Source organism: Hyposmocoma kahamanoa, unplaced genomic scaffold, assembly GCF_003589595.1.
Source record: "Hyposmocoma kahamanoa isolate Upper Pololo Valley unplaced genomic scaffold, ASM358959v1 95, whole genome shotgun sequence".
NCBI lineage: Eukaryota > Metazoa > Arthropoda > Insecta > Lepidoptera > Cosmopterigidae > Hyposmocoma > Hyposmocoma kahamanoa.
Window position 1 is genome coordinate 4,153,296 of NW_020654972.1, and position 23,302 is coordinate 4,176,597.

General features: G+C 36.4%; 1 protein-coding gene across 1 annotated transcript; it reads left to right on the forward strand.

The window, feature by feature from the left end:
• Positions 1-7,557: 7,557 nt before the first annotated feature.
• Positions 7,558-19,892, forward strand: LOC113238245. The gene is made up of 6 exons (XM_026475051.1): positions 7,558-7,875; positions 14,559-14,738; positions 15,792-15,923; positions 16,385-16,561; positions 17,377-17,519; positions 19,388-19,892. The coding sequence occupies exons 1-6, from the start codon at positions 7,663-7,665 to the stop codon at positions 19,647-19,649; spliced, it is 1,107 nt and encodes a 368-aa protein (XP_026330836.1). The 5' UTR covers positions 7,558-7,662; the 3' UTR covers positions 19,650-19,892.
• The last annotated feature ends 3,410 nt before the right edge of the window (positions 19,893-23,302 follow it).

Genomic DNA, 23,302 nt, shown 5'->3' on the forward strand with positions numbered 1-23,302 from the left:
ATTACTGAGATTTGTTGCAATTATTTATCTAGTGGGTATCACCTAGTTCTATATTCATGTCGCGCCTTTGGTATAAGAAAGCTGCATGTGATTACTGCATGAAACAAATTATTTACATGTATCGCACTGTTAATACAATAGTGTATTAACTCAAAAAGTGTATTTCTTCAGAATCGTTGAAAAACGAATAACTCACTTCCCGTGAAAGATCTTTAAATATCGTATCGGTTAAAGATTATTTACAGGCATCTAAACAACTTCCTACTTGCCAAATATATTTAAAAATAAAAGGAAAAAATTAATTTCATATTTTTGAGTAAGGACTGTTTGGCCAGAACTAGCTCACGTCAAGTTTGTTTCATTTTGAGTTAAGCAGATATCGTTTAATTATATCTCACAATATTGTAACGAAAGTTTTATTGACGTATATAGAATCAAATGTTACGTTCAATAATAGTATGATCTTGAATTTCACAAATTTTGAGTTACAACTCTATTGTAATAGCAGTGCGAAATATGAAATTTTATAAATCTCCTGCTTAAATATAAAAAAATTATTTCGTTCGTAGGTCTCGTAATCTTTAACTTCTCTCCTGAAAAGTTGTCATTTTGCAGATGTGATCATATTACACTTGGGGTGCGATATTTTACGGGTACGTACCAGTGTTAAGAGCGGTTGTAATCACCTAGGTCCTATATTGTGCCTCAATAGAATGATTCTAGTGGCAGTTTTTTGCCAAAAACTCAGGATGTTCTTTAAACACATATTCATTTATCGTCGCCTTAGAGTGAAAACCGCGTATACTCGTTTCACATAGCTCGTTTTTACTGATTTTTGTTGAAGAAAAACTTATAAACTTCTTGCTCAAATGTATTACTAAACTAATATAGTATCTGAAAGAGGTATAATTTAATTAATTAAAATGCTAACTATAAATATTATTGCGTTTACTACATTTTGCACCACATTTTTACATTCGTCCTGAAAAATTACATAGAAATTACATACGAGGTAAGACGGCGTTATGTATATTATTTCAGTCAAGCAAATTTGCTTACAGGGTGTTAATACTGGTTGAAAATGACCACCAATACAAACAACTCTCATTGGTCATATCAGTATGACAAGCTAATATGACCACCAATAAACGGCCACTTAGGTCGTGAGCTGACAAACTTCAGATCTCTTCGTAATTTGATATTGCCTGTGTGTAATTATAAACATTTTTGATGTGTGCAAGTTCTAACGATATCGATTGTTTTACTTGTCTACCATTTGCTACAGAGTACAGTCGCTGGGTGAGTAAATACTAAATGACCGGTGGGGGCTGTCAGGGCTATGGCGCGTAGTTATCGTCGAGTCACCGCCGCGGAATTTCATGATTATGAGCCGATACTACCTTAGCTCGGATTCATGTTTCCCATACTGAATCGGTTCTATTGCGCGGGTCGAGTGGCACGTGTCCCACTGGCTTTATTTCAGAATTTATTTATTTATAAAAAAATTAATATCGTACAGGTACTATATTACTATTACTACTATTATTTAGTTCAATTGATATTAAGAAAAAATCATTGGTATTTGGAAAGTACCTATTGAACAACAGTTTTCTTGCAAAATTTCGAGGGAGTCTTTTATCTACCGTGAAAATTTTTAGGAACCGTGTTTTCACAAGCACCAAGTCTGCCTCACTCAACACGAAGCCTAGGTTCCGGTAGGCCTTTTTACAAACATCGACTATAAGGTCTCGAAACGTCAGTTGGGCTGTAAGTAGAACCCCTAGATCGCGTACCTTGGAAACCTTTTGCATCGGGACTGTGTTTATAATAATAATAACGCACGCACACACTCAACATAGCCCCGCACTAGGGAAACCCTGTGTCGCGGGTACCATGGACACACACATAGACAACCACAAATTACACCCAAACTCACGAGAGAAATAAATGTAGGCCATACAAATATTTCTCCCGGCCCGGGAATCGAACCCGGGGACCTCTGCGTGGCAGTCCGGTATGGTAACCATTCGGCCACGGAGGTAGTTAAATTAAAGTTTATGCTTCATATTTGTATTGGATAATATTTAAGTTTCATTCTAGTACTTTTTACCTAAACAGTAAAAGAATGAACCTTAAATATTATGCAATTTTCATAAAGCTATTCAATTAAATCTTCAAAACTCTAATAGAGTAGTTAAGATGCCTAGATTAATTAGATAAGTACTTGTATTTTTAAGAATTTGGTTTGTGCATATTAAATGTCGATTGATCTTTAAATAAATGTTTAACTAAACATGTCAGATTTTCCCTTATACCTCACCTGGCTCAAATCAAATTTAGTTATTTTTATTTCTACTTCATTACATAATAAAATCGAATTATAAAAAATTTAATTAAAAAACACGGCTGCTCCTGTGCTCTTACAAAGTAAACCAAAAAATTATTTTATTTTTATTTAGAGATATTTTTTGTTTGCTGTCAGTACTTCTTCTTCTTTTAAATGTTATGGCCCCATCGAAATAACCAATGATTTTGCCAATGTCAAGTAAAAATAACTATGTACGGTAGTTTAGTATTATTATAAAAATTATACAAAAAAAATGGCGATTTCGCCAATGTCCTGTGAATTGCTTTTTTTTCTAGACAAAATTGTGTGTTTTGATATTTTTTGATACCCAATGCCTCTTTATTTTTTTCCATTCTCTAAGCCAATGCCACGCTCACTCGGAATGACTTCGGATTCTAGCAATACAACACAATTCGAAATCGGTTAAAACTTAGAGGATGGAAAAAAAAATAAAAGAATAAAACTTAGAGAAAACATTCAGAAGTTACAGAGGAATCAATAAACGATATGTCCTTATATTCACTATGAAAACTTACGCTCCTTTGTTTGGTTAGTCGTGTAAAAAAACAAGTAATGGTTATTAATAATGCCATTTAAATATATATTTTTTTTATTAGGAAGGTCTCTGCAAGTGCTGCCAACCGACCGTCATAGCTGCCAACTGTCAGCGAGGAATACTATATGTTACTCTATGTAAATTTATCCACTTAAATAACATATATTTATAAATATTGTTTTGCTGTTTTGTTTTACATTCTCAACTGAGTACTCCCGTAGTCCAACTTACCAACACCGGTTAATGTCCTATTAGAGCTTAGCGAAAATTTTTTTTTGTTTCGTTTTTTTTCTTTCAACTGTGACATTGGCAAAATCATCAGTTCTCATATTGATGGAGCCATAAAAATAAAAAGTGAAGTGATATGGCGTTGCAAACCATGCTAACGGTTTTTTACTTTTTGCTGGTGTCCTCTCGACGCGTATTTACCTGCCGCAGCGCCAGCACGCAGTGCAGCGCTGCTTGCGCCGACACTGGCACTGCCGCTGCGAGTGCTGCCTCAGCCGGCCTGCTGACGCCATGTCTGGCGCTGCCGCTGCGGATCCCGCCGCTGCCGGCGCTGCTTACGCTGCCGCTATGACGATGTCGACGCTGTCGCTGCCGATACTGTCGTAGTGGCGCGGCGCTGCCGCCGCCATTCGAAACTGTGGCTGCGAGCCACCCAAGACGTAACAGAGCGTCTTATCGACGCATGCGAATCCGGTGAGATCAAACCATTATTTTATTATGTGTCTAAGTTTGATGATGTTGATACGTGGTGCGACGAAGTCGATCACGCTTGGGCTTTAAACAACTGGGACGAAAAGCATGTTGGGTTTTGTCTAAAAGGGGATCTTAATGGTCAGGTACGACCAAGCCTGCGTAAGGTGGAAACATTTGCTAAGTCACCTATATCGAATACATGTGCTGCCTTTTTTAGAGCAAGTTATACAACTTGCTCTCAAAAAGGCAACTGTAATATCGCTATTTGCTGATTGAAAATTATTTCTCCCGCTAAGAATTCTTTAATTAAGTACAAGTTAAACTTACAGCCCTAGCTTGCTTACATTTTGATTTTGGATTGTTTGAGTTGAAGATGTTGGGATGACTGGGAAGTGACTCAGTTAGCTAACAGACGTTGAAGTGACCTGGAACAGACCTGTGTAAATCCTGTAGCATTATCTACGTTGAATGGGAAAAGATTCAGTTGGCTAACAAGACACTGAGGTCACCTAGAAGTGACTTGAATGCTACATTGCTCGATTGATAAGGATTAAGACTTAAAATTAATTTCGTATTCATGTAAATCCTTGTGGAAACTTAGTGCTTATTTAGCTTACTATTCTTTTCAATCTCATGCTGTTAACGCCTATGTGATGTCATGTAGCTTTTAACCCGATAAGGTTTTGTGCACTTTCAGATTCTGATGATGAAAATGTGGCCAGTTACGCTCGAGTTTATCTCCTCAGTAGGCGGGGAGGACTCTGCCCCGTCAGGAGAGGCCGTGTTACGTGAACGTCTCTGCAAGCGCTGCCAACTGGCCGTCATAGCTGCCAACTGTCAGCGACGAATACTATATAATGCGTTGCGAACCAAGCTAATGGTATTTTTGCTTTTTGCTGGTGTGCTCTCGACGCGTATTTACCTGTCGTTGATTTGTTAAGTGCTTTTCAAATTTGAACATTAAATTTTGTAACCGATTTTTATTTCATTAAAATTATTATTGATTTCTAGTCTTATGATTTCTGGTTTAGATTTCTAACAATATATATGTATTATATTTTATATTATAGTATATTTTGTATTAGTTAAATGTATTTTTATATTTACTTGCCCAACTCTAATGTATTTCGAATTCGGGCTGGCCAATTGAAGCGCAGTTGTCACCCGTTGTCATTTGGCAGAATAGTTTTTTTCTAACAAAATAAATGACATTTCGTTTCTATTTCTGGTTATATACTCGATGATCCATTAATACTAAAAACAATAAAATTTAACAAAAGAAGAAGTGAAGATACCAACTGACATTTTAGAGAGAAAAAATATAACAAATATTACAATTCTCGAAATATTTTTATATTCACGTTTATAGCCATATATTTGGTAGCATTATTGTATATTATACAGATTTTGTAATAATGCAAGACCCGCTAAAACAATCAGCGGCAGTAGGGGATACCGATGTTCAGAAGCAATTTACAGACCTGCTACAGCTAGAGAGATTGATGGAACCGAACGAAAATGCATTCGGCGATACACAACGCCATGATTCCAAATTAGTGCAACCTAGTGGAAATTATCGAATACCTATACCAATATCGAAAGGAAGACTTTTGGATTTTGTACGTTTTGCGTGCTACATTTTTAAGTAGTTATTATTCACTTTTTTACTCCGCGAACCCAGAGAAGGTTGATCGTGCGAAATAGCTACGCTCGTGTTGAATATTAAATTAATTTTTCCACGTTCCCTTCAGATAAATTTAATAAAAGAAATAACACAATCCCTCGGCTAAATTTGATTTTGGCGTCCCGTAAGAGGTGGGTGAACGACATTCTCAAAGTTGCGGGCCGTGGATAGATGAGACCAGCACATGGTCGTGGTGAGAGGCCTATACACAGCAGTGGATGAAGTTGGGCTGTGGATGATGACGATGATGATGCAGCTATTTTCGCTGGGTTGGCAGAGGAGCAATAGTATTTAGTTACACTTTGATTTAAATGAATCTAGAATAAGAATATAGGTTATAGTTACGATAGGAATGCCTGAACTGTAAATCATTTTAACCCAGATACATCTGTGTCTACGGAAAGAGTTTCGAAGTTTATAGAGTTTAGAATTTGCCCAATGCGGTTCGGGAACGTCACTACAAGTCCGAAGATTTTTTTTCATTGAATACACGATACGGTCCTCAACGCAAGCAAATGTTAATTGCCTTGTCATCTACACTATACCTGTGTGATTCGAAAAATGCAATAGTGCAGACCATTCTCCCGACTCGACCTTAGACTCCTGCATGAAAGACATGCGTTCTCACAATTACGATGAATAAATATTAAAATGAGCAAAGACAGAGACATCATCCATTCCTTTATTTTTCAATATAAGACAAATGAACTTATAGAAATAGTACTTATAACATTTCAGAGCTCTTCAGACGTGCTCAGTAGCCTTAAAAAAACTTTTAACTTCTAAATTTTTGCAAATGTAACTCACTGTTTCACCCTATATGCGATATTGTCTAACTTTGAATACATGGATTATAAGCTTTATATAATTTTGCGTTGTGTTGTACTAACATTGCAAACGGGAATAAACGCGATGAAATCAACTTTATACACGTTTGCATTTCTACCTATTATCCCGATGTTTCGGCCTAGATGCACTTGCCGTGGTTACGCGCTGACCGAGACTGCTTATAGGGTGCATATACCTGTTACATAGGTTTTATCACGTTTATGTCTGTTTGCAATTACAGTGTAGGGTTTGTATTTATGCTCATTTGTTTCATAAAGTTTGCACGTTAACTTATATCCTATTTACCGAGGAATAGGATAGGCAAGTCCCTGAAATGACATCCTGTCGAATTTCGAAAAACGATCGAAATTCCTTCGATCGCTGACGAGCTTTGCAAGTTTTTGATTGATTTGGATTTCATTACATTGAAATTTGATTGATCGCTTGTTTTTTAAATCCATTGCTCCACTCATCCTTGCCAGTATGTGTAAATGTACTTTTTAAAGCCTTAATTTAGAAATACTTGGTTAGTTTCAAAGAAATACAATACATAGATTGGATTAGGCGAACTTTCAAAAAGTTGGTTTAGTTATAATATATTTTAGAGACTGTGTATTTTTAAATTTCAGAAAACCGACAAGCGTCTCATCGAGCAAGATAATGGTAAAGACGATGTAGTCATCCAAGTGACTTATCCAAGTTTTACAGGAAATTCCATTGACAGGACCAAAGCAGACAAAGTCCCAGAAAACTTTGTTTTCAATTGCAAAATGTCATTGATTGCGGCAATGATTTTTTTTTCCTTATTTCTTATTTTATTTGTTTTGGTTAACGTAATACAGCATAAAACAACAAAGAACTTCTAAAATGGTACTTTGTTTTTAAATAAATAGTTATACTTTTCATTGATATAATTTTATTTTCGACTGTACTTATTAATAGAAACGGTTAGGTAGGGATATGGAAATGAAATGCCACTTATCACCAGTGACGGTCTGCTAGGGAAGAGTGGAAAAAAAATTCACTTGTGGGTACAAGTGAAATTGCCAGGGGGGCAACTGGTAGGTACTAGTGGAATAGGCCCCCTGTAAAACACCAGTTTTTTTCTTGACGACTTGACGACCTCCGTGGCCAAGTGGCTTGCACATCGATTTTCACGGTGTCACCATCTGTGAGAAAACTAACTTATCAAATTGTCTCGGGAACTTAGAAAATGGAAAAAAATAAAGGAAAAGAGTTTCGAGATTAAGTATGGGCATTTTAAGAGTTAATAATTGAAAGGCAACAACAGAACGACTATCGTATGAAGTTTTCAAAACAACAAATACGAAATATACAAATAAATCTCTTTCGAGCCCGATCTTTTACTTTTATCCCTTTTTCTTTTACTTTTTTCTGACACACACTATTTTTATAATTTGACACTGCCAAAACATGGTCTATAGTCTATAACGTTTGAAAAACATTTACAGTTTATGAAAATGAAAATTATTTTCTTTTATGGCTATTATTTGTAAGATTATTGTATAAAAATATTTTGTGATAATGCAAGGAGCATTAAAGAAGTCGGCGGATGCCGACGTTTGTGGTCAAACTCAGAAACAACCTTTACGTCTGGATGAATTATTGATTCCAAACGTGAATACATGGGGCAATGTGCATTATAACGTACCGTTGCGACATTCTAATAATGAGACTCGAACGGCAGTGAAGATTGCTCATAGACATATTCCTCCCATACCTCATGCTTTGGATTGTGTAAGTAAAATATTAAGTAATAATAATATTATATAATTATATATAATATAATAATAGTATAATTATATAATTATAATTATATATATAATTATATAATTATATATTATATAGTATTAGTAAGTATAATATTATAGTCTTCTAGGGAGTTGTATGAGTAGAGTGGACAGTGTTAGGGATCTAGGCGTGTCAACTCTTGTTACGATTCAGTTTAAGAACCTAAAATATCGTTGTGAGACAGCGCTACGTGAAGTGTATATCACCATCCCGCTTTTTTGTCGTTACGAACCTATACTGAACTGTAATAAGAGGTCATGGTAAGGCCCCTGCTCTTCGATAAACATATTGAGCGTATAGTGCTAAAGCATATAGAGCCATGGGGTTCTTGATGCGGACGTGCAATGATTTTACCGACATAAAGCCTATTAAAATATTGTACTGTTCTCTTGTACGCAGTGTTCTCGAATATGCTTCTCAGATATGGAACCCTAGATACGAAGTTTACAAATCACGTATTGAAGCCATACAAAAAAGTTTTTAAGGTATTTAGATTATAAGACAAAACAGCGAACGGCAGGCTATGTGGAGCGTTGCGTGAGCGTTATCATTTTGTACCTCTCGATTATAGGTGAAAAGTTAATGACATTTGCTTCCTGTTTAACATAATAAACAGTAAAATTGACTCGTCGGAACTACTGTCTAAATTATCCTTTAGGACTAACCAGCTGAGTCTGTCTGAGCAATTATAGACAAAATTAATTTTTTATCAGAGTCGTTAAGGAATACAATCAATCGTCGATTGACATAGATCTGTTCAGTACTAATGTAGGCTTTATTCGACGAACGTTTACTAAGCAATACTTTACGTAATTATCTATCTCTCATTATTTTGTTTCCTGTCTTTAAGATGTGCGTGTTGTTGGTTGGGCTATATAGGGTTTAATAATTTTCCTTTTTTTTTCTTTTCCTTTTTTCCCTGTATTGGCAATTGTACCTGCTCTCAATGTGTAAAAATATATTATGTTGTTTACATTTCTGTAATAATGTTTTAATTTCTGCTGACTAAAAACTTAATAAATTATTTTTCGTGCTACTTGTGGAGATTTGTAATTAGCATTTTCACCTGTTACTCAACATTTATTTCTTGTTAAAAATTCGCTGAAAATCTTCCTAAAAATAAATAAACAAAAATTTTATTTGTGAGTCAAGGTTGTGAAAGCTTTATGACGACACATCGACAATGACAAAAATAGGTGTGCCGTTAACACACGTAGCACTGCAGGATGTATGTAAATGCAAGTAGGACGATGCAAGGAGATCATCATCATCACCTTATCGGCCGGAAGACGTCCACTGCTGAACATAGGCCTCCCCCAAAGATTTCCAAGACAGCCGTTCGGACGCAACGTGCATTCATCGGTTACCCGCCGCTCTTACCAGGTCATCCGTCCATCTAGTAGGGGGTCGTCCCATTGAACGCCTTCTGGTTCGTGGTCTCCATTCAAGAACTTTTCTGCCCCAACAGCCATCAGTTCTACGATCTTTGTGCCCTGCTCACTGCCACTTCAACTTGCTAATCCTTCGAGCTATGTCTGTGACTTTCGTTCTTCTACGGATCTCCTCATTTCTGATTCGATCACGTAGAGAAATGCCGAGCATTGCTCGCTCCATAGCTATTTGGGTGACTTTAAGCTTTTTTATGAGGCCCATAGTAAGTGACCACGTCTCAGAGCCGTAGGTCATTGCTGGCAACAAGCACTGCTCGAAGACTTGTCTTCAAGGACTGCGATATTGCGGACGAGAAGATGTCCCGGAATTTCCCGAGTCGGATTCGACGATTGACCTCTTTCTCGACGTTGGCCCTGCCTAATTGGACGGTTTCTCCGAGGTAGACATACTCGTCAACAACTTCGAGAGTAGAGGTTCCCACTATTATATGCCTGGGTACGACATGGACATTCGACATAAGTTTCGTCTTGTCCATGTTCATTTTTAGACTCACCTGCTGGGAAACTCTATTGAGGTTACCGAGCATGGTGCCAGCTCTTCCAACGATTCTGCCATGACCACGATATCGTCAGCAAATCGAAGGTGAGCGACGTATTATTCCCCATTGATGTTGATGCCGAGTCCTTTCCAATTCAGTAACTTGAAGGCATCTTCCAATGTATATACCATGTATGCACTCCATAGAAGTGTCATGAAGTCGTTTCAGTTCCATGGAAGTTCGTTTTTGAACATTAGTTTCATTGAGTAGGGTTTCCAACTGTTTGGTGAAAAGTACTTGACGGTTATTGTACCGATGATTTAATATCTTCCATGCAGAGTCATAATTATCAGATGAAATATGCAAATGTTGTATGAGGCGCTCCGCTTCGCCCCTTAGTTTGCCTTTGAGATGTTGCATTTTTGTACTTTGTTCAAAGCGGGATTGTTGTGCACTGCTTCCTTGAATAAATCTAATAATGTATACCACTGATAATAATTGCCAGAAAAGGTAGGAATATCAATTTTGAGGGTAGAAAGATGCAAATGAACGGTAGTCGACAGTTTCTAATTTAAAGCTTTATTCATAGATCTGAATAAAGTTTCCAGTTCTATATATTGATTTTGGTATTCCGCATCAGTTCCGTCTACAATGTTGTCAATTTTCAAATGTAAATCTTGAATGTTGTTCCAGCAAATTTGCAAATTTTTCAGCTCGTATTCCAACTCCCATTTTTCATGGATAGAGTCAATATCAATATTGTCTGTGACTCTACAAAACGCTCTGAAGTTTGTTCTTTGCAAACTTAAATATTCTTGAATTTTTTCCAGGTCTGAAATGAACCTAGTTTTCCGGATTCAAATAGCGCATATTGTTTTTTCAAATACAATTTATTAGCCGCTCACGCGATGAGCTCATCCTACCGGAAAATGGCGGCTATTTGGTTTCGCAAATTAGAAAAGGATTCAGTTTAAATACAAGTTTTTTTCTGCATTGCTAAATAAATACCCTCCGTACTACAACAAAAACATCTCAAATAAAATGCAGTAATACACCGCAAATCCTGCACTTAAAAAGCACTAATGAAATTTTTGGTGTACTTGGGTAAATATGATAATATTCCGTTTGATTGGTTCTAATGTTTACCATGAAATTACTCCTTAAAGTATAGTTTATAAGCATTTATATTCAGGGTAAACTTAAAAAACGCAACTTACGGTATGTTTTCAATAAATAAACACCGACATCACCAGCCCAAACAATAACACGATTGTCGTGACGTATTTTTGAAGTTGTTTATTTTTTTTAAATGATAGACCCAGGCATTGAAAACTTTATGGTTTGCTAGAGTAGTTACCGAAATAGCAATTAGTATTAGCTCTTTTACCTGTTATAACTTCGATATTCGATAAATCGGTATAAAATCATCACCGGCACCTCTAAATGTGGTATGCTTCCAGAGACGCATGAATCGCGTGAGCGGTTATATATTAATAATTAATAAAATAATTGATTGTAACAGCAAAATAACTCACTTACTATAGGATGAAAGCACGTATAAAAACGTGAAGAAAGACCCTACCACCGAGATATTAAAAAAAACAACTAACTTAATATCTAAGCACTCCGATACGCTGAAACTTGATGTAAGTGAGTTTGTACCCTGCTGCGTAAAACCTCCAAAACTATATGGGTTACCAAAAATACATAAGGCTGACACCCCACTCCGTCCCATAGTTAGCCAGATTGACACACCAACCTACAAACTGGCTCAACACATGGCAAAGGTACTGTCACCATTGAGAGGGAACACTTCTACACATGTGAAGGTTAACTGATGATGACACCATAGTCAGTTTTGATGTTCAGTCGCTGTTTATCAACCTACCAGTAAAAGGCTGCATTGAAATTGTACGTGGAAAGCTAAGAGACACATAATATGTCCATTGAATATGCAGAATTATTAGAACACCGCCTTACATTAGACTATCTATTGTGGAATAATGAATTCTACCTACAAATTGACGGTATAGCGATGGGCACCCCGGTATCTCCCGTTATTGCCGATATTTTCATGGAAGACTTTGAGGAGCGAGTTTTACCCATGGCCCCAGCCAGGCCGAAGATTTTCAAACGGTACGTTGATGAAACTTTCACAATATTACCTAAAGATAGCATACCTTCTTTCTTGGACCATCTTAATTCTTTTAGTACTAAGATCCAATTTACTATGGAATAAGAGAATTGTGATACTTTAGCTTTCTTAGATGTTTTAATTAAAAGAAATCCTCATAACACCTTAGGCCATACTGTATTTCGAAAGAAACCCATACAGATAGGTATCTCAATGGTAATTCCCATCACCATCCTAGCAAGTTAGCTAACGTGGGCAAATCTTTGTTTCAGAGAGCACATGGTGTCTGCGACAGTAATCATCTGGCAGGGGAACTTCAGCATATAATGCAAGTCCTACATGCGAATAAGTTGAAGATTCCACGCCAATGCCACAGGTCCCATGTGAAACCACCAACAGTCGAATGAAGACCTGCCATCTTACCTTTCTTGAGAGGTGTTACAGACAAGATAAGAAGAGTCCTCAGGCGTGCATCTATCAAGACCTATTTCAAGCCCCTGAGGAAGATTTCTCAGTTCCTGAGACCCGTGAAATGCAACATCCCCTTACAGGATGCAGGAGTTTACAAGCTTGACTATGAGTGCGGTCTCTCTTATATTGGACAAACAAAGCGTAGTATTTGTATCCGCTTCAAAGAACATATAGGTCATGTCAAACACCGTCGCGTAAACAAGTCTGCAGTCTGCGAGCATATCATGGATAAACCTACACATTCAATGAAGTTTGATAAACCCGAGGTCCTTGCAAAAGAAGTCCGTTATCCACCCAGGATGCTGCGAGAGGCCATTGAAATTAAAAAACATCCTAATTTCAACAGGGAAGATGGTTTCTCCGTACCACCAGTTTGGGATCCAGTATTTCCTCTAATGAAAAATCCCAAACAGACATAAGACTGCAGTATTAATTAATATGTTTTAGTTTATTCTAATTTCTACTATTAATTAATAATAAATTGAACTTAATAAAAATTCATTCAATAAAATACTTTGTAAAACTTAATGTAGCATAAATTGGAATGTTTTCTTTGTAAAATTAAAAATAAGGTATTTAATTAATAACTATTGTAACTATAGTGGAAAAAATAGGGTGGTTTGCATCAATATTAGACATAACTGTTTGAAGACTGTACCACCGCAGTCAATCGTGACCATGGGGCCTGTAAAGGGCCCGAAACGTCGGTTTGTTTGAAAAAACAAATATACGTGATTTAAATCCGGATAAATAGTTTCATTTGATATGTGTAACAATCTTGAAAACCTAAGAACTCGATATTTTTCCAGGTCTTCTTGAGTTTTTTCGTCTTGCTTGTTTCTTCCGTTCGATTTCCCATATTCCATTATCAAATCACGACTCCTTTTATAATATTCTTGATATGCCGTAAACACATCCTTAGTGAAATATTCATGTGTCCTATCATTTTCTGTTTCCAATATTGTGTTGTCGTCTTTAAATTTTTCCCAATCTCCATCCAAGATCTCTAATTTTTTCATAATGTAATCTTCAGTTTTTCTTATATTAGGATCTCTTGTAAAATTGCTATGCAGTTTTTCAAGCTAGAATGAGCATAGATGCTGCAGTAAGCGTAAATCTAATAAATGTTATATCGTGCGGATTTACGTGTGCATATTAAAATAACAAAATTTTAATCATAAAAAATGTACGGTTTCACCCGTACAATAGGCCTAATACTTAAGCCTGTTCATAGTATAACAAGACAAGCAAGGTTCCTACATATAAACGCAGCAATGCGGTCTGTATGTTTGTACATAAGCCAGGCGTCGTGTACGAACGCACACATTCGCATAATCTCGAGGTGCTCGCGCGTTGCATAGCGCGGGTCGTCACACGCTCCATTAATTGAAGCAGATGCTCGGTGTAATTTTTTTATTTATTAAAAACATAACAGAATGTACATGGGTATAATATAATTGTATAGTGTTCCGAAAACCAATTTTGGTTTTTCCGCACAGTGCCACTGCACTCATAAAAAATTACATCAAAATAGTAGGTGTGTTTATTGTTGTATTTGTGGTAGTTTGAACAAGATTGCCTCCAAATTCAGAATTGTACAGCATTTCATTTCTATTTTATAATTGTATTCCATCAAGATACCAATTCGCTATGCCGATATAAAAATATCAATACGCAAGTGCCTACTGCATTTAATAAAATGTATTTCAACAACCACGATACTGTGATAAACACCTTAATTTTTTTAAATTATGTTTATAAGCTGTAAATACAATTAAAATAATAACTTAACAACCCTACGTTCCGAGAGAAGAATAGGCATTTACGCGTCGAACAGGTGGGAGTTGCTCTACTTGTTCCTGTTCGACTTGCAGGTGAGCTTTTCTTCAACGTTAACATGTGGTTATTCGTCACCTAAACATACTATAATAAAACAAGCAGGCAAGTAGTATTGATCAGCATAAAATTCTTGTTAGTTCATCTATATCTTCCTAGCCATCCGGCTAAGAAGATATAGATGAACTAATATAGAATAAACTAGCTCTCCTGTTCGTCACTCCTATGTTACCAATCCTGAATTTCTTGCATTTGTAGAAAATCGATGAACCTCTCCCCACACGCATTTGTGGCAGAGACATGGTTGTGGAAAAGGAGACATTTCGAACCACCTCAGGGGAGTATTGCGTCAAACCCAACCCTAACAAAGCCATGGAAAGATCTGATTGCGCCATCAACTGTAAAAGAGTCATTTTCATGACTGGCGTCGAGAATAGGGTGAGGATCTTTATTCTAAACTTAATAATATAAACTTTCTAATACGGAAAATATCACAAGGCCGAGCGGCTTTAATTCTATTTAAATGACGATGGTGAAGTCAAAAGGAGTATAATGTTTTATATTCATAGGTATATTGGGAGTATACCTATACAACGACCGTCTTTGTTAGCAAAGTATTCATATGGCGGATGTTAGCAGCCAAAATATAGTACACACGCCAGCACATCAAGCTACATATTGACGTATGTTGTTCCGTTGCAATGGAGCCGATTTTCGAACAAAAATGTGTAGTCTGATGTACCGTTGTCCGTACAATACATATTAAGAGTCTGTACTACCTCAGCATCATTTATCATTTTGCTTGGATCGAGAGGCAGGGACATTGGCTTTATTTCAGAATTTATTTTTTTACAAACGAAAATGCAAACATTTGAAAACTGTATGTCGTATAGTACACGTGTCCTATATCATCATCCGTGTGCCCTGTATATTTCTCCAATTTTACTGAATATTTGTTTCTAAGTGATTGATTCAACACTTTCATTGTTATGCGGAAGCAACCAAAGCCATTTGAGGTTGTATCAACTCTTAAGTACCACAGACATGTCGAGCAAAAATTCGAATTAAATAACTCACGATGTGTTGGTTTATCTAATTACGTATATTTTAAACCAGAATATATATATATTATAAATTTAACCAGAATATGTTTTTTTAATTTTTTTTTAATAAGTTTTACCTTATTTTAGCCATTTATTTGGGTAGGCAAAGATTCCACAGCCTCTTCATATATTAGACACCTTTCCTTGTTTTAATTGAAAAGTCTACAATCGCGTTCGATTTTGTCATTAAAAGCCATTTGAGGTTGTATAGACTCTTAAGGCCAAACTAATGTCAGTATTTTGTGCAATGTTAAAAAGGTGAACAGCTTTTTTATTAAGGACCTTTTGGCAGAGGGTTTTGCTATTTCTTCTTGAAATAGGAAGCAAACCGTTTCTAATGGAGTAAATTTTATCGTATTAGATTGTAAAAGGTACTTGTATATTTCAGTTGCTAAGCCAATCGATAGTTCAGCCTACGATGCTATCAGAGATGAAAGACAAGTTTCGTGGTCTAAGGAGATCTCCGTTAGCACCTCCAGAGATTACTGTCAAAGCTCCCGATCCCGAATATATCTATGATGTAAGTGTGTTTGATATGCTTTTCTTATTGTTGATATATGTATATTGATCTGAATTTTCTCTCGCTTTTGCTTTTTTATACTTGCTTTTTATACTTGGAGACAATTTAGAAAGTACAAGGCAACCTGCCGTGTTTTAAATAACTAACTACTTACACTTTGGCACTTAGTGAGAGTTTAGTCACTCCCGAAAAACTTAACGATTTTTACACACTATTTGATTTTAAATTCGGGACTTAATCGTGTGTGAAAACTTATTTACCTCGATGTTTTGGACGTAATGCGACGTTCATGGTCCCTAAGGGACCACGTGTGAGGGATTCGAGATCTTGGATGTTGCAACATGTCGAAAACACGATTAAGTCCCGAATTTAAAAATCATATAAAATTGACGATTTTCGTTGGTGATTTGTGGTAATATCTTACCAGAGTTGACCAGATTATTGGTTGGTGCGTCTTTTAGATAGTAGCATCGGGCAGAAATGAAGTGCCGAGTATCCCGGACACCGCGAGAGGATTCCGTCGACTTTTGGATCCTTACGTGTCATGCTACCGAGCTTATCATAGACCATTTCCAGCCGAGGAACAATACCAATGTAAAGATCAGATTACTTTTTATTCGGAGTTTGATACACCGAGGGTAAGTAACATTGCTGCGATCACAGAACAATAAATACAGTAGAAGTGGTTAGTTGGCGTCAGACGCGTGTCAGCTCAGATAGGTTTCTAAATCCTTCTATCTGAGCTCAGTCCGCCATTTTCGCTTTGTATGGTATGGTTTTGTCATTCCTTCGTGCAAATTGTCTAAAATACTAGAAAAATGCCTTATTGTGCTGTTTGGGTGTGCAAAAATGATAGCCGCACTAAAAATATTATCAGTGTTGGTATTTTATATCATCGGAAAGTCTTATTTTAATAAATTTTCAATTTCCTGTTTATCGAAATAACTTTTTTGTTACAAGAAACGAAAGTAAAGCTTATACCCCTGCAATATGGTGGCTTCTTGTTTGGAGAAGTAAATTAATAACTCCAATTCGTCGTCATTCAGCAATAAACCGCTAGATGGCAACACATTAATGAAATTCCCATAAAATATCAAAACGTAATTTGTAATAAAGATATTGATGGTATTGAAAGTTCAACGATATATCAACAGAGTAAAGTTTAAATTATATTGACAAACCAGAATTTGTTATTTCTTTTTAATTTAGAAACTACGACCAATCAATATCAAGATTTCGTAGTGTTTCAAATTAAAAGAGTTTTGGCAAAATCGTTTCTGATAATAATCGTGGCTTAAGGCACTTCCATTGTTTTTATCTTCCGTGGCTGCGATGAACTTAAGAATTGTATTGAAATTTCTCGGATAATGTTATTATAATAAGGATTGTTATTATCTATAATTTTGGTGTAATTTTAGTAAGCTGTGGGTGATGAAGTACTTTATCCTACTAGGTTCGTGGATTCGGGCCTCGTCACAAAGAGATGTGGATGCCGTTAACAGCGCGCCCTTACCGCCCTGTTTATGACAGGAGTTTCTTGAAGAAAGAGTACCATGAAGTAGCTGCTTGCCATAATCCTGTCAATAATATTAAAGGGTAAGGTTTATATGTTATGAAATAATAATTTGCTTGAGATGACAGATGTTCGCCGTGGCGCCTGAGTGGATATTGCTATCGGTATCCTGAGTTTTTACACGCTTTTACTGTCAAACGCAAATCGAGAAAATATAATGTGTAGTGGCATCCTCTGTAGACCTGACGAGTCTATACTTCATATTGCCCATCTTGAGTTTTCTATCATTCATTTAAACTCTGACCAACCCTAACCATATGTATTTCAAAGCAAGCATGGTATAATTTTTGTAAAAATTGAAACATAGATAACGTGTTTTGCTACTTGCGATATTCCATAAAGACTTTTCTCCACGTGCTCTAAACTTAATTATGTCTTATACCAATACTTGCAGTGCAAAAAACACAAGGCATTGTAATATGAGTGCCTTTTCAATTTAAGGTTTGGTTTAAGGCGTACTTAAGTTTATTGTAAGTGGACATTTATGTCCGAACCATTAAATAATCTGTGACAATATTGACATATTGCATTTTTTATTGATTTATTTAATTTGATCAGTTGTAGCTAGATGATGAATAAAATTTTGACATTTATATGCCATTTAATTGTGAAAGTCAGAATGGCGGCGTTAACGAATGCAGTCCAATTTCGTAAACTGTGCTATTTAGTATATACATAAAAAATAAAAAGGTGTCTGAATAAATTGGCTGCAGCATAAATTGGCTGCAGCCTTTTTTTTAATATCAAGTGACGAACCAGTCGTGCGCCTGATGGTAGGTAAGCTACACGCCTGTCCATAACACTTGCAGTGCCACTCGCGCTGTAAATCGCAAAGATCTGAGGGGCACTGCCACTGCGCCTGTCACCCTGAGACATAAATTGACAAATCCCATGCGCCTGTAATTTCACCAGCTCCCTGACCCTTCTAAGCCGGAATGCAGTAATGCTAACTTTACTGCTTGGCGGTAGAAATAGGTAGGGTGGCAGTACTTCCCTGAACGAACTCTTTCATAAGGAACTCTACTGCTGCTAAATTTGATGAGGAAACTTAAGTATGACATAGCCTTGTGGTCGTGCTCTACCCGCTCACACCTATAGCCAGGAATATTATTTTATAAACCGACTTCAAAAGGAGGAGGTTCCCAAATCGGCAGTATATGTATGTTACGCGATAACATTTGTGGACCGATTTCGATGATTAAAGGGGTACCCCAGTACCCATTCAAATTTAAAGGATTGTTCCACTTGTAAAGGTGGCAAATTAGGGGAATTAGAGTTTTATTGAATTTCGCCTACTTTCCGTTGACAGATCTCAATGAAACTTGGAAAATAGGTATAATTACATAAACTTTATAGGTCGAGTCTTTTTATAAAAAAGTTAATTGTAGATTTACAATGAATACCAAAAGTTTTAGTTTCTTTTTGCTTCAATGCAATTTTATCTGGAACATTAATTCTTTAGAAACAAGAATTATAGTTCTATTTTAAGTTTATTAAGTTAGCTCTAATTTTAATGCCTATGAGTGTAATTAAAAAATATTAGAAAAATTGTAAAACTGTTGTCGACAGTTAAATTTATATTTACGTAAAATTATTTTAACATAAACTGTGGTAGCATAATGGTTTGACCTACTGCCCCCGAAGCAGAGACCGTGGGTTCGAATCCAGGCACACTCTCGTGATGAAACCTGCACGTCGAAGAAGGTTCACAACCCTCAGAAAACGTGTGACCGCATTGGACCAGCGTGGCGGACTATTATAGCCTTAAACCTCGCTTGAGAGGGGACCCGTGTCCAGAAGCGGGACATATACAAATGGGTTGATAACGACTATTGTAACACCACTTAAGCCGTATTTGACTTACTAAGATTTCTACTATTGTTCCTTCCAGAATATTTGAATCAGAAATGAAGAAGAAGTACCAGCATCCATACTCGAAGACCGCACTCGCAAGCTGGAGCCATGGGGAAATGTTCCACTTAGCACCATTCCCACCCAATCCATACCAGACCAACATGGCACCGTTCATGTATTGCAGTGACTATTGTCATATTGGCCAAGGTACTCGGCCATGTTGTGTGGTAGACTCTTTTGCACAGGCACTGAAGCCCCACAAGGAGTGCGTCGAGAAGTACAGAGTTTCAAAAGATTAGCGTCTTGGTTTTTAAATTATTTATCTGTATATTTATAGTCATTTTATTTCACCGTTTTCTCGTGGTCTCATTAATTTGTCCCACTAGTGAGACCACTAGGGAGACTTCTTTCTCATATTTGTACATACATTTCCCTGTACATACGTATATAAATAACAAAAAGGTCAAAATTTTCAAGTAGTTTCTCTTTAACCCTTAATATTAAGGACACAGACAAACAACGACTGCTTAAGAGATATTCGAGGCATTAAAGTTCTTTTCCACCGGCGAGACGAGACGAGACGAAACGAGGCGAGGCGAGAATTGAAATCTCGCCGACCTATTTTCATCAAAAATTGCCATCGTGAGCACTCGCGATCTCATGCTAGGGTTATGGATAGTGAACACACAGTGCTGTTCAATTCGTCAAGTCATAAACACGCGGCTAATGTACATGGGCTAAAATACTAATCGTATACATTTTAATGCAATTATAAATATATAATATGCATTGTATAAATATTTACGAAAATTATATGAATACATATATGGCAATATATATAATATATATGGCAATACACCAGGACTATATATGTTTTTCATTGACTGTAGTCTATTCATTTTTCTCTGAAATAAAAGTATACCTTTTTTAAAATTGTGTGATTACATATTTTTGACAACAGCACTAGGTACATTTTTTGAAATATCTAATATTTACATAATTTAGAAAATGTATGAACGTTTACATTTCAATGCACGCGACTTTATCCCACAAACTCGCGATTTACATTAATATGCTTGCGCGATATCGTGCGAGACGTTGTGAATCGTGTTTCCGTTGCAGAGTTAATATGTAGGCAGCAATACGGTTCAATGTTACATCAACAAATATTTCAAATCTCATACCGCTTATCCTCGTCGATCCCGACTATTTCTGCCCAAGATGCGCTAGGAGAGAATTGATATTTTGCAATCCAAGTTTCAAAGATATTCCCGCCTCGTCTCGTCTCGCCTCGCCGGTGGAAATTCACCCTTATATACTGTTTATCTTATATAATTATACTGTTTATTTTCTGATTAATAAAAATATGTAAGAAAGACAGCTGCGTTTCTGTAGGAAATTAGACATTCCGACAGTTCTAGTTATGTTTGGTATAGTCCGGTTCAATCCATTTTACGGTAAACGGTAAACAAACCGGCTGAGTTAGTGAGCACCTATGAAGCACCCACTCAATGAATGGAATAAGTAACACTTTCTCGTATATTTTGGAGGTATTTGTTCTAACAGTAATAGTTTGAATAGCCTGTTAAAATCTGGCCATTAGCACCTTATTTGAAAAATGCAAGTCAGCGTGGATTTCGGTTAGTCAAAGTCAAAGTCAAAGATTATTTATTCCATAGGTAAAATAAATTTACACTTGAAAACGTCACATTTAAGCTACTGCTCGTTACTACTCGTGTTACTACTTAATGTAGTTCATTTCGCAATTTTTTTTAGTCATAACGCCACAGTGCATACCATAGATTTAGTATATAATAATAACGCACACACTCAAGATAGCCCCGCACTAGGGAAACCCTGTGTCGCGGGTGCCATGGACACACACATAGACAACCACAAATTACACCCAAACTCACGAAATAATAATTGCAGGCCATACAAATATTTCTCCCGGCCCGGGAATCGAACCTGGGACCTCTGCGTGGCAGTCCGGCATGGTAACCGTTCGGCCACGGAGGCAGTTAATATATAGGTACCCATAGATTGGCAATGCAAGTGAAAAATGTGAAATAGTGTTAAACGGACGTTTATTAGTCATGGTAACGTGTTCAGTGCCCGGGTGTAACTCATATAAAAAGGAAAACTCGCAGATTGTACATTTCACGTGTAAGTACTATTTAAATTTTTAGCTGTCTAAAAGCACTACCACAAAAGATTTTTACATAAATATATCCGTAAAATTATACCATTTAAGTGCATTAATAACCCAAATGTATACGAATTCAATTAAAAAATATATCAAATACGTGAATTTCTGATATTCAAAACCCCATTTTCATAGAGATCGACGCAATCGATAATATGTTATCGAGATGTCATTAACTGAAAGAAAAAATCGAAATCATCTTCATACTTAATATTATTGAATCAGAAATTTCTGGTTTTAGTACTTTATATTTGATTACTACTGCATTAGTGCATTATTTTTTGTCTACATTAAAACGAAAATTTCTTTTAATAGCGTAGTTGAGGCACCCATTTTTTCATGTTAATTATTGTTGTTGATTCAGATTTCCTCAAAACATTGAAGTACGACAGTAATGGCTTATAATGCTAAAGAGAGTAGACTGGGTTCCCAAAAAGTTTTCAAAAATATGCAGCAAACACTTTGAGGAAAAATGCTTTTCCTTTAGAGGCAAGCAAAAAGTAAAGCTACGTTCTACACGCAAAATAGGCGCTTTGTCGTCGAGTTGCGGATACCAGCCCGTTGCACCAAGTACCAAGTACCAAAGCTACGTTCTGGTTCTGTACTCACATTATTCATGCATGTATGTCTTACAATTAATGGATTTTTGTGTAGTACTACCCTTTTAATTGTTACAGTTCTGTTCTGTTCCGAAATACGATACTCATATAGGATCACTTGTGTGTTCATTTGTCCGTCTGTCACAGCCTTTTTACTCCAAACTTACTGGACTGATTATTTTGAAATTTGGTACACACATGCATTTGTTTAACCAAAACGTGTAACGTAAATAAATTAATTCTGAATTTGAAGTCACTATTGGGAGGGAAAGTTCTCAAGTATATATTTTTTGTAATTTTGAAACAAATATTTTTAAGTTGTTTAAGAAAATAGATGAAAATTGATCATTCTCCCCTTTATCTTCGAAACTACTGAGCCTAAAGTTTTGAAAAAAATACAGACACTGTATTTAAATCTCTCACTATTGTGCGAATAAACCTATATTTGCTGTTGGAATCCGGTGTAATATGTTAATCGATATTAAAGTTAAATCAGTGGATGGCGCAACACTATTTATCTTACCCACATGCACATTATACGCACACAGATGTATTTTTGTTTTGGTCTCGTCTCCAATACTAGGACAGGGCCAATCTATGGATATACTAAATCTATGGTGCATACTGTGATGTTAGACATTTAATAATTCTGAATAAATCAATAAATAAATATATCTTAAAATTGGGATCCTCGGCCTACGCTAAGTTCGCCATTTTTCTTATCTGTCGACCCGTTGATTTGTAATTGGCAGTACATATGACGCACTATAAGTTTCCGGAACTGGCCACCTACATAAACTATATTAAAAAGTAATTACAATATTTGAAAATAGACTTCTTTGGCTGTAGAATACAGTTTGTTTCATCTGACTGTCACTTGTTTTTACATTGTGATGTCATTTTAGAAATAATGAAAATGTTCATAGTATGATTTTCTGCGACTTTAAGTGTAATTTAACAGCTCAGCGTAGCTTTGCTCGGCTTCAAACTGCTTTTGGCGATGAAGCACCATGCAAGACGAGTATTTATAGCTGGTTTGCAAAGTTCACACGCGGTCGTATGAATCTCATTGGCGAATTTCGTGATGGTCTGCTGTGAACAAAAACATCGATGCTGTGCGCCATAGGATCAAAACAGACAGGCATGT